The following is a 13046-nucleotide window of genomic DNA, read 5'->3' on the forward strand; positions in this document are numbered from 1 at the left end:
CCCCTCCCCCCTAAGAGATAGCAGAATCGAAATAAAAAAAACGTTAAACAACTCCTTAGGGATAGCAATTGGTCGAATTTTATAGCCCCCCCCCCCCCCCCCCCCGGGTGCTATTGCCCAAACCCAAAGAAAACCCTGATGACCACCCCTTTCTGTTTTATAAGAGCGTTGGCAACTCGAAAGGTGTTCAAGTGATCAATTATCGACTATTGTTTCTTAAGTGTTCACTTTGCTTCTTAACAAGGTCTGAAAGCTCGAATTAGCATTCCTCTCAGGTTCAAAAAAATAACGGAAACTCCTAAACTCTAAGCATTCACGTGGGTATCCTGTGCTCTTAGTCCGAGAGTGGCCTGAGCTCCAATGTTTAGAAGCCAAAGAGCAATAACTTGATATGTTGGAGTGTTTCATGCTATAAATCTACTAAAATACCTTCACATCGAAGGTGAGAAAGGTTTTACCAAGTCAATCTATATTCGTATAGTGTTTATAAGTATTATTTTGCTGTATAATCCATCTCCTTAGGCGAAAAAGCACTCGATTGTCGATAAAGTCGCAGAAGATCGCACCTCGGGACCTCACGTGTAAGTTCGACTCATTTTCGAATATTTCGAAATTCCTTCATCTAACCTCATTTATCTCCAAGTAAAACAACAAACGCCAAATGCATATGCTATCAGCTGCAAACAAAGTGAGCGTAATATTATCTTTTCTGTCTCTAGTGAATAAGATGTTTCGGAGCGAAACTACAAACTCCTATGTTTAAAGACCAAGTTGCCTTCAGTGAGACATGATTTTTTCTTTTGTTAAAAAAAAGGAAAGAAAAGAAAACATGCAAGATTATAAGAGATTATATGAATTTTTAAAGCAAACACTGTGGTAAATTGATCTTGGTTTAAGATAGAAATGTAATTTATGTTTTTTTTAATACTGTCCTCTTTTGTTATTGATACTCTTGAGTTTGATTAAAAATAGTGGCACAATAATGATTTTCTGTGAACTTTTACCAAATTGTTTATAAACAAGTTTTAAGTAGTCTTAGTTATTTTTATTTGTAGACAAGTCATTTTCATACAAAAACATTATACCTTTTGCTGTTCATTATCAGGAAAGGGACATTCATTTTTATGCAAAAAGTTACACTGATAACATGTCTTGTACGTTCATCAACATTGCACGAAACATCATTTAGCGTGACTCGACTTTTCAATAACAATGATTGAATATTTATGTACATTCAATAAAATCAACGGAGAAACATAACGCAATTGGACATTCAATTCAATTGAAACGTACATTCTTTTGCGCACAATGGAAATTCAATTGCACGTTTTGACAATCAGTAGCATTTAACCACAGTCAGTTATATGAAATAGAAAATTCATTATTGCTATTAACAATAACGACAAGCCTTTTCAGACAATCATGTTCATCAAGGTGACATTCATGAATGTGGTTTGACAATTATTTGTTCGATTCAAACAAACATTAAAAGAGAAGAAAATATCATTAGTTTTAGTGTTGTTTTCGATTTTTGAAGTGAAATTTATACCTGAAATTGATCTCTATTAACACAGCAAGGTATATAGGTTTGCATAAAACAAAACCATTGCCCACATTTTGCTCCCGTGATATAAAGTGACTGTGGTATTTCTTCCACTTTGACCACAGACTTGGCGGTACGCTCTCCCCCTCTTCTAGCTCTTCCTTGTGTTCGAGGGGGATACAGTTTCTTGGCGGCATGTCTCGTACAAACGTTTCTTTTTTTCTGTAGCTATCGAGTGAGTATATGAATTTTTTTTGCTTTTACAGTATAAGCCCTTGTCTTCTTTTTTGGTAAAAAGAATTTATAGTTCTATAATTCTCATAATTTTAGGAGCTCTTCGTTTAAAGAAAAGAGAAAAAAAGTAACTCTAATGAAATTTTATTTTTCCTTGTTGTTTGTTTAAATGGGATAATTGGTTGTCAAACCACATTGATGAACATGATTGTCTGAAAAATATTATTAATTGTAGTTTATTTTAATAACACTAATGAATTTTCTATTTTTTATAACTGATTGTCAATAAACGCTACTAATTGTCCAAACGTGTAATAGAATTTTCGATTGCATGCAAAAGAATGTTCATTCCATTCGAATGAATACCCAATTATGTTATTGATTGTCCGTTAACTCTATTGAATGTTCGAGCATTATCAATCATTGTTATTAAAGGTCAAGTCACACTAAGGATGTTTCATGCAATGTTGATGAACAGACAATGCACGTTAACAATGGAAAAAATGGGTTGTGTATATGTAAGAATATGTTGAAACAGTCAGCATTCCATATTTTGCAGATGTATATAGGTACATCGTATGACTTCAGACACATAAAACATCCAAGACGATGGAAAGATCTGAAAAGCATGGGTAAGGCCAGCTAATAGCACCTAAATGGATAAAAAAAATCATGATTTCATCAGTTATTTTATTGTTCATAGGGGGAAGCTTCTTTCCATCATTAGCAAACTTGCCGAGCGGACAGGCCCTCTTGATGAATTTGTAAGTTTCAAGCACCCTTTTGTCAACATTCATTTCAAAGGCAAAATTGACAGCACCTGTAAAGTGTATATTATCAGATGCCCTAGTTGTAAGGCATGGCTATAATCTTAGATCAAGCTGTCAACATAGCGATTTGCTACAAGGGACCTCAAACAGGCTGAACAATTTTGTGCCTGTGCGTTTCCAAAATTAGCTCTGTTAGTGTGCGTTTGTATATCTGACCATCACTGTAATTTAGCTTCACCTGCTGAGTGGTAAATAGACTAGTATTATTATTATTGTTATTTTTGTTGTTGATGATTTTGTCGTTGAAGTTGTCGTTGTAGTTATTATTATTATTAATGTTGTTGTTGTTGTTGTTATTGTTATTATTATTATTACAATTGTGTGAAAAATTGTGTATCCCTCTCAGTAGGATGTTTGCACATCAAATTTGCAATGCAATCTTAAACTTATCTGATCAAACCCATGTTATTATTGCCTTATCAATCTTAAACCTTTATTTTGTATTTTTTCAGGATAAAGAAGAAGATGGAGGAAGAAGTGGTGAACCAATTTCTGAGAGCTCTACAAGGTTTGTTTTGATAACAAGAAATCTATGGGAACATTGATAAACTGTCTTTAAGAATTGATCAATAGGTATTAACACCCCTACCCTAAAATAGTATTAATTTAGTTTTAGTCTGAGTTTAATGTCTTGTGTATGTCCAGATTTGTTTTTTTTTTCTTTCTAGTGTATCAACTAGCATAATTGACGAGTTAACAAATGACCAAGGTGTATGCGATGTCACCAACATCCATGTTGTCACAGTTGATCTTCCTGGCAGTTCTACCTCAACTCTGGATACCCTCTCAAAACATACCCTAACTACCAACACTTCAATAAACAAACAAACAAAGCGTTCATCACGGAAAAGGAGAGATGTCGACTTGTCTAATTACATCACTACAATAAATAAACAAAGGACGAAGTATTCAACAATACTGAAGAAAAAGACAATTACATTGTCCAATAGTAGCACTAGTAGGTTGAAGTTACAGCAGGGAAAGCATTCAGTATTGAAGAAGATTGTTGATTTCTCGTCTAACAGTGCCAGTTTAAGGAAGCAAGCAAAGAGTTTGACAGCCAACAAGAAGCCTATCTCTACCACTAGCACTAAAGTAAACAAGCAACTAACAGGGAATGTTTCGTGGAAAGAGAAGAGCGTTAATTTGTCCACAAAAACTCAAAATAAAATTCAAGAGAGCGATGATACTCTAACACTCCGCAAATTGGTAGAGCCGGCTCTTCAACATTCAGAAAGCAGAATTACAGCTGTTTCATGCAAAGAAAAAACTGTTAATTTGTCCACAAAAACTCAAAGTCAAATTCATAAGACCAATAATACTGTATTACTTAGCAAATTTATGGACCCATCTGTTCACAATTTAGGAAGCAGGGTCACGGCTCGAAGAGTAGTTCAAGAGTCGTCTTCCAGGACTACACCAATACGGCAAGCATTGCTCTCAGTGGGCAAGTCTGCACCATTTGGCAGATATACTCCGTCTCTTTTCAGACCACTTCCATTAGCATTGGCCCCATTCAACATTACTGGAACAAATTATTCAATAGCGCGACCAGTGGCCGTTTCAGGATGTAGTATGGCAACACCCTCAGCGGTGAGCAGCAATACAGAGGTAACTAGTTTTGCTGGAATTACTCAGACACAAGGATCCAATCAAGCCCATGGAATTGTTGAAACTGAAGGGACCCCTCAGACTGCTGGGCTATCTAGTATTGAAGGGAGTGCAGGAGAACACGCAAAAAAACATCCTGATTCTGGTGGTGCTCCTGCCGGTATACTAGATGATGAAACTGCTGCTAGGGCGCTACCATTACGGGAAGCGGTTAGTTTATCACTCATGCCAACTCCACCAGCAAAAATTGCACCAAACATTACCAGAACAGTTCCTCCTCACTTGGAACGGAAGCCTGTTAAGTGTGGCCGGTGTACTAAGTGGTATAGGAATGTTCATTTGCTAAAAAGTCACAAGTGTGCTCCGGAATGGTATCAGCCAGTACCCCAAGCGTTGGTTACCCTAGCTGCATCATCAACGGAATCATCCCCAGAAAGAGTACTTCTGCAGTTGACTCCTGAAGTAGTTTCAAAGTTGAAGGAAGCGAGTGATATTGTATTGTCACAAACAAAAGAAAAAAGCGCAGCGAACACATCCCAGACTAAAACACTGAATGAACAACATGTCTTGCTAGCTATCAAGGAACCAATGTTAAGTGAAAAAGGAAGAGTCGCTGGACAGGGAAGTAAAGTGGTCAGTGACAGTAAAGTTGACGGTGAAGAGACATCTAAGTCTGGAACAATAAGTGAACAAGCGACAAGAGTAATAAAGATATTGAATAAGCAAGGTACAACATCTATCCATTTTCTGAAAGACAACGAGAAAGGAACTATGAACGGTAACAGGACAAGCACTGCAATTACAATAACACCGTCTGCATCTGAGTCAGGTGTATCCACCACTGCAGGAGCATGTGCAACAGCTGCTTCTTCGGTGACCTCATTTGTAAAATTCATAGTCCCAACTCAGGCATTGGTGATACCTAGGCAGGGGGTATCTGCGGTGCAGCAAGGTAAACAGATGGTATCTTTGGGCATGAAGGATGATAAGCCACTTCCAACACGAAGTATTCCATGCAAGGTGAGAGATGCAGTTTGTTGCAAAAAGCTCCGGCGAAGGGCTAACGCTCGAAACGTCAGAGCAACCACTCTGTTTCACGGAGGCGTTTAACATACCTTTCAACCTTGTGTTGATTCATACCTTGTCTACACCACGCCTACGCAGACCATCTAGTTTTTCTACAGCTTGCCTGTAGTCTTTCTACTTATACCAGTTTGTAGGAATGTTCACTGGCAGGTATAAGAGCAGACATAGGAGTGCATTTTGGGAATATTGTATAATAGATGTTTTTGGGGCAAGTAAGTTGGATTTAGGTTTGTCCTAAAGGAATGGGTTTGCTAAAGTTGTCTTTTGTGGCGTAATCGCTCGAACAAGGGCCTCCCTCGAATAATCGCCTCCTTCAAAGTCTGATTAATGTTTTTTTATTTCTGTATGCTATCCAGCACTGTGACAAGAAGTTCTATTGGCAAGTCCACCTTCGCTTCCATGTGGAAAGAAAACACGCAAATAGAAATACTGAAGAAAGGACTACCACCATGGACACACGGGATGAAGATCAAGTACAGAAGACACCAGATCAGGAACAGGACAAACCAGTTGAAGACCAGAAGAAACCGGATCGAGAACTGCACAAACACGACCAAGAACAGGACAAACAAGTTAAAGACGAGAACGATTTCGATCAAAAACAGGAGAAACCTCATCAAAAACATGACAAACCAGTTCAGGAGCAGCTCAATTACAGCTCTACGGATAAAAAGGAGGCTACACCAGATCATAAGGAAGCCAACTTAAATGAAACCCGGATAACAGTTAAACCGGGTCAGGAGCAGAATGAAGCCAACCAAGAGTATCACAATCGAGGGTCCGATCCACAAGAAAGCATATCAGATCTAAAGCGGGACAAGCCAAATGAAACGCGAAAAAATTCCGACCAGGAACTGGGCAAAATTGGTCAGAAACTGGGTCAAGAGATGGTCAAACCTGTTCAAGGACACTCACTGGATGATAAAAATACCAAACTGGATCAAGCACGGACCAAACCGGATCAAGGACAAGCCAAACCAGATCAAGCAAAGACCGAACCGGATCAAGGAAAAACCAAACCGGATCAAAGACAAGACAAACCGGATCAAGTACAGGCCAAATCAAGGGACAAACCCGATTCGGAACAGCCCCAACCAGACCAAGAACAAACTGACCCCAAACATGATGGACAAAAAGTAACAGAAAAAGATACGAATATCCTAGGACAAGACGGGGATGATAAGACTAAATCTAATGTGCAGATTGACGCATCAAGTGTTGATAAGCCGCAGCAAAACCCTGCGAAAGAGGATCCCCGTGCCAATGAGAACTATTGTGATCACTGCGATAAGACATTTGACCAGACGGAAGCCCTGAGGCTTCACGTTAAGAAGGCCGTTTGGGTGTTGAAGGGGAAGCTGAAGGAGGTGAAAGGTGCGATATTCCAAGTATAATATTTCATGTGATCAAGTATAAGAATATATAAGGGAAAAATGATGGGTAAAAGTGAGTCGTTTAGGTTATTGTCTAATATGTTATAAACACTTGATAGCATCTTAACAATTATAAACATGTTTTCGTAGAACGTTTTTTAATCGTACTTAACGTTAAACCGCCGGGAGTAGCCATACTTTGCATACAAAAACTTTGAAACAAAATAGCTTCTTATGAAACAAAAAATTTAAAATAAGATATCCTCTGAATGTGAACATGCATTATTGGATATGACGTGATGCGGTAATCCCGGTGCACCGCTAGTGTGCTAAAATGTTCTTTCGTATATTTGCCCATAACTCCAGCGTACTTTGCGGGCGCTCCCAAAACTCACTACCGCAAAATAGCCGCTGGAAAAAACTCCTAGTAAGACTAATTATGGGGGCGTGACACGTCGGAAGCTTAAGCCAATTTAAAAAAGCCGATGAAATCAAAATTATTCTGACGGAATTAAATACAGTTTCTTTCTCCGAGATACCAAAATAGAACGTCAGAAATATGTTCCTTTTCGGTAAGTGCATACTGAATAATTGTCTTGTTTTTGATTAGTTTGAACTTTTTGGGAAAAAACGCTGTCGTAGACAAAATGTGAAAACTTAGCCTTTGTTCACGTTAACCTTTGTTTACGTTATTTTCATGCTGCACCCCGACTCTCCAGCAGGCTAATTTTCATTCGTAAGTTTATTCAAACTCAAAAAATTCGTCTCAAAATAGATCTGATCTCCAAGCGCTTGGAGCTTCTTTGCTTGCAGTTGGACGATCGGCTTAAGCCGGCAAACGACCACAACGACAGGGTTTTTCGGGAACATTCCAGTCGCCAATTTTGCGGGCTTCTTTGAAAAGAAATGGCAAGATTTGGAATACCAGGCTTTTACCGAAGACTGTCGGTAGCTGAGCAAAAACATCGCTTCTTCTCACTTAACACGACTGTATCAAAGGCAATTCATAGATCCGATCGCGCGCACGAATATCTAATCAGAAAGTAGCAAATAGAAGCCAGGGAAGTGCAACCCAAATGTCCCAGAAAAGTCCCACAAATTGCACAACATGAGATGAGATCAGTGAGATGAGATCAGTGAGTCCTGCTCGGATTTATCTAAAATACAGAGGTTTATAGCCGTTTTTCTGCGACTTGGGAAATAAAACACAGAAACCTAACATAATGGAAACTTGTCTTGTGGTCCAAGCTTGGTGAAAATCTTGTAGAGAAGCATAGAAAAAGATGATTACGAGTTTGGTTGTTGAATGGAAACGGCACGAATCCAGCTCAAAATACGAAAACTTGGAAGTGATTAAATAAAGCGGTGCTCTCTTCGGTAGGTACTATGTGTTTTCAAAGCTATTCTTGTCGACTTGCAGTGATTTTAGTGCGGGGAAAATAGAAGAGAAAGCCGAATTCGCTGTTTACGTCTGACTTCTTACAACAAGTTTTATCGGCAAACGTCAAGATTTACAGCAAAAATTCAAACGATAGTCTCATTCTTATATGTAATTGAATTAACCTAGGTAGTGTCAAACACAAGTTTAATGGTAGGAATGACACATTGCTCTTGTAAGTGGTTTTTTGCTTTTTTTTCGTATCTTCGTATTAAATTTTACGTGTTTTTCTACAATTTGAGTCTCATCTCTACAATAAAAGCGGCCGGTCATAGAAAACAGGGCACTGACCACCTAGCACTGACCTACGAGCTAACTGAGCTACGCTGACCGGAAAATGGTTATTTGCTTGTCCAGATTCGCAGAAAAATATCTCAAAATCTTTTTCGGCGTCGATTGCCGACTTTTTGTGGGACATTTGTGGGACCACATGGCTGTTATTGCACCATCTCTTTCCTGATTGGCTATTCGTGCGCGCGTGATTGACATGTCGGATCTATGAATTGTTCTGGCTTCAGAGTTTCTCTTATCGCACCAAAAAAGCAACTTGATCCTTCAAAAAGGCAAAGCATTTGTCAGAGACGTGAATTAGGATTACAAGTAAACACTGCTGTGCTGTGAGGAGGCCTTTTTTCCGCACCTTAAAAAGGCCCAATCGCAGCAAAGCAGCTCCCTGCGTTTTGGAACTCAAAATTGTTATAAACTTTTCCAGCGGCTCTTATGAAGTAGTGACCTTTGGGAGTGCCCGCAAAGTACGCTGGATCCTAGAGCATGCAAAAACTGGTAGTCGACTGCCAAATTTGCGTTTTATATAAGACTTCAAAACATCCGCTATTTTACGCCAATGAATAATGTATATGGCAACTACCGAGCAACAAGAAAGTGAGCTACATTCATACAATCTAAAATGTTATGATCGACTTTTTTACTAGAAGATTTACCACCCTTCCTATATCATTATCAAACTTATGTGCTCCCTTCCAAATTTATAATTGTGTTTTTATCTGCTTGCAGAGCGGGACATATCATGTCCAAAATGCGACAGAACGTTTACGGAAGAACGCCATATGAGGTGTCATTTGTTCACCCACCAGGCACAGGCGGTGAAATGTGATGTGTGCCAAAAAATGTGTCGCAATGAAAATGCGCTCAAGGTTCACAAAGGCCGAGAGCACAGTGTCCTAGAATTCATCTGTGAGCACTGCGGAAAGAAGCGTTTGTCTAAAAGTATGTATTTATGATGGTTGTATTGAGACATGCTCTACAAGTCATGCATCCGTAGTAAATGCTATACACTTATGAAAAAGATAACTGCCAAAAATTACTCTGTAGAACAACACCGTTGGGTTCTTGTGTACGTTTATAGGTTTTTGACGAGTTGGCTTTATGGCTCTTCTGGATTTTTGAAGAGTTGGTTAATCTGTGTCTCCGCTTCTTTTGGGCACTCCGACGAGTTGGTGATACAGTATCTGTTTCTTTTCTGGATTCTTGACGAGTTGGTATTGTCTGTTACTCTTCTGGATTCTGGATTCTTGACGAGTTGGTTCTATCTGTTACTTTTCTTCCGCAGGCTTGACGAGTTGATTTTATCTGTTGCTCTAATGGGTTCTCGACGAGTTGGTTTTATCTGCTACTCTTCTTTAGAGATTCTGGACGAGTTTTTTTTTATCTGATACTCTTATGCATTCTTGACGAGTTGGTTTTGTCTGTTATCTATCTTTACATTCTTGACGAGTTGTTTTTATCTGTTACTCTTCTTGTGGATCCTTGACGAATTGTTTTAATGTTATAGATACATACCATGTCAATTTTCTTCTTTTTAATTGTTAACTTATCGAATTGTTTTTTCTGTTTTTCTCCAGAATCACTCGGCAACCACCTAAGAACTCACAGAGAAAAAATCCATAAATGCGGCTTCTGCGAAAAGAGTTTCTTCTCTTCTAACCGGCTCCAGGCCCACCAGGCTGTTCATACTGGAGATAAGCCCTACAAATGCAAGGAGTGCGGGAGGGGGTTTGTCCTGTGGAAAGATCTTAGCAATCATGGCTTCGTCCACAAAACTGACAAACCTTATAAGTGTGATGTAAGTTGACGATTGCCTATACTATCCAGGGTCGCCCCCTGCTCTATACTAACCGCTTGCTACTCGCCATTGATTTATGCTAGCAAATACCAAGAGAGAGAGAGAGAGAGCATCCGTCTTCATTGGGTAGTTTGAAGTATAAGACTTTGTTTTCGGATGGTTATTTCACAACACAATTTGTTTCCCAGCGTTGAGTCGAGGCAATGCAAAGCTTTGACTGATTAGAGCTCTTAAATGAATTCTATGAATTGGGTTTTCTTAGTCGAGCCCAGGGCTTCTATCTACACTGGTCGTTTGGTTGCTTTGTAATGCTGTTATTTTCGCTACTGAGTTCCGCCCTCGATTCCCATGAGTAATTGGTGCGGTTCTCCGTTCTGAGCATTTTTTGGTGGTTTTTTCCTCTCGCTATTAAATAATCAAGTATTTCTTTGAAAGCAAAGAAAATATAAAGAAGCTGTGTTTCGGTGTCAAATATGGGTCTGTGTTGCCCCTTCTTGGTAATCTTGTACAAATGCCTTCGTAAAAAAGAATTTACCTGAATATGACCAGCTGACCTTAATATGGAGGGGTGGTTGCTGCTGTTGAAGATGCATTTTAGTTTCATTCTTTAACCTTGTTCAAACCACAAACTACTTCTTTTCAGCTGTGTTTTTCGAAAAGACCTTGTTGTAATAAAATCATCTCGTGCGATTTATTTCAGATGTGCGACAAATCATACAAGAGACCAGACGCTCTGAGAGTCCACAAGATAAGTCACTCTGAAGACAAACCGTTTAAGTGCGACACATGTGGGAGGAAATTCAACCAGAAAATCTGCCTGACGCTTCACCTTCCCTGCAGAGAAGAGGAGAGACGCCAGAAACGGGAAGAAGCGCGTAAGAGACGAGAGGAGAAACTAGCGAAGAAGGAATCGAGCAAATCTAGTAATAAAAGAAAGTCGAAGGAACAAAGTGGTAATCCGTCTTTCAAAAGGATTAAGTCCACAACCAAGGGAAGAGAGACGGAAGTTACAAAAGATTTCCCAGTTGTGGAATCCTCAGATAAATCTTGCAGTGATATGTCCATAAAAAGAAGCAGAAAATGCAATAGTAGAAAGATTGTTACTAAAGATTCTGGGAAAGTGAAGGGTCATGGAGTTTCAGAGGAATCATCCAAAATGCCACCCAGTGAATCGTCTAAAGGAGCATCAAGTAGAACGCCAAGAATACCAAAGTCATCGATCGACGAAGACCACTTATCCAAAGAAACGGAAGTACCAGATAATGGCGGCAGAGAGACCAGAAGTAAACGCAGGGAGCAAAATGCCCCTGAAGAAGATAAGACCGTAAAGAGAACCTTACGAAAGAGAACTAGTGAACCGACAAAGCAATATGAGCCGAAAACAAAACAAACCCGTACCAGCAGGCGTGCTAAGTCACCAGCAGGAGCTGAAAAGAAGAACCTCCAAGCGGCCCAAGAAGACGGCCTTGCGGAACTCCGCAAAGAAGCTTTGTCCATAGACCATAATATAGCAGGAGACTCGTGCAAGGACGCCGAGGGTTCTAGTCCAGGTGTTTTTGAACAACTAGGCGTGTCTAGTGGTCTTAGGTCCAGAGGCTCACGAATTCCTGGTACGGCGAATCCAGAAGTCAGCAACCAAAACGTCCAGGAATCTAATGGCAGACAAACCCATCATCGGAGTGTTCCAGAAAGGGTCCCCCAAGACAATTTGACTGGGACGTCACTTGATTCATACCTTCTTGACCCTAGCAACATCATCAGACGTTCAGAGCCTAGAATATACAGCACTATCACACAAGGTTCGTCATCCGTTGGATATTCCCCATTGAATACTAGGTTACCCGACCAGGCCTTTCAGCATATGACTGAGTGCTCATCACGGCCTGGCAGCTCTTCGTATTCTTTTACAACAAACAGGAATCATACACAGGGAAGGCACCCCTGTGCGCAGGGTCCCTTATCTACAGGGCAAATCCCATTGAGCGTTAGCGTAACCAATCAGATGGCAAGCCCGGACTCGTGCATGTACTCTTCCAATGCAACACCCTATATGTCTTATAACACTAACGCTTATACCCAAGACAGACCTTTAATGCCCCACAGTGGAACAGGACTTGCTCCATGTGATGATTCATTCCCAAGTAGCAACCAAGAGGATCTTAGCAGCGTTTTGTTCTCTGCGATGGATCCTGATAACATCGCAAGTCTAGTGGAAAATACAGACATGTTCCTTTAGAGATAATCCCTCGAAGATATACATAGTTACATTTTGCCATTCTAAGAAGTTGGGATAGATACTCAAAGTTCTTTCCAAATAGGCAACTTGTTGAGTTTTTGAAGTGCTTATTCGGTTAAGATAACGTTTTTTAAATAAATATTCATGATTGTCAAGATACAGCTTTCAAGTATCATTATATCATACCAATGTATCCAGTCACAAAAAATATGTGTATAAAAAGGGAGTTCGTGTAAAAGATTGTTGTTGTTACAAATCACCCAGTCCCGAGTATTGCATTAAGGGTTATGCTGTTGTGGAAAAGTGAAAAACTTCAACCGCGAAGTCTCTAGTTCCGATTGGATACAATGTCTGGAGAATATGTATGTAAAAAGCAGAAGTTGAAATATTCCAACGTTTCGCCGAAAGATTCCAACGTGTACACCTATTTCCCAAAAGGTTGTCCGTGCAAATTGCGAATGGAAAATGGTACCTGGCTTATGGGTAGTAATTATTCGTAAAATTTAAGGTGTTAAATAAATTCCAGTAATGTCAGAGCCAAGCATTGGTAACCTTTAATGGATAATTGTTTTGATTTATCCATATTCTTCGAGACGCATGGTTACTTTCGGT

General features: G+C 39.7%; 1 protein-coding gene across 2 annotated transcripts; it reads left to right on the forward strand.

Moving 5' to 3' along the window:
- Window positions 1-342: 342 nt before the first annotated feature.
- Window positions 343-12672, forward strand: LOC116620211. Of its 2 annotated transcripts, XM_032385905.2 has the most exons (10): window positions 343-442; window positions 523-581; window positions 2337-2409; window positions 2481-2541; window positions 3060-3115; window positions 3276-5238; window positions 5661-6678; window positions 9130-9342; window positions 9978-10198; window positions 10899-12672. In XM_032385905.2, exons 3-10 carry the CDS (start codon window positions 2387-2389, stop codon window positions 12432-12434), a joined length of 5091 nt encoding a protein of 1696 aa, XP_032241796.2. In that variant the 5' UTR covers window positions 343-442; window positions 523-581; window positions 2337-2386; the 3' UTR covers window positions 12435-12672. The 2 variants fall into 2 exon arrangements, with proteins under 2 accessions (XP_032241796.2, XP_048582841.1); XM_048726884.1 differs by lacking the exons at window positions 343-442; window positions 523-581 and adding an exon at window positions 1649-1778.
- The last annotated feature ends 374 nt before the right edge of the window (window positions 12673-13046 follow it).

This window comes from Nematostella vectensis, chromosome 4 (assembly GCF_932526225.1).
Source record: "Nematostella vectensis chromosome 4, jaNemVect1.1, whole genome shotgun sequence".
Classification (NCBI taxonomy): domain Eukaryota; kingdom Metazoa; phylum Cnidaria; class Anthozoa; order Actiniaria; family Edwardsiidae; genus Nematostella; species Nematostella vectensis.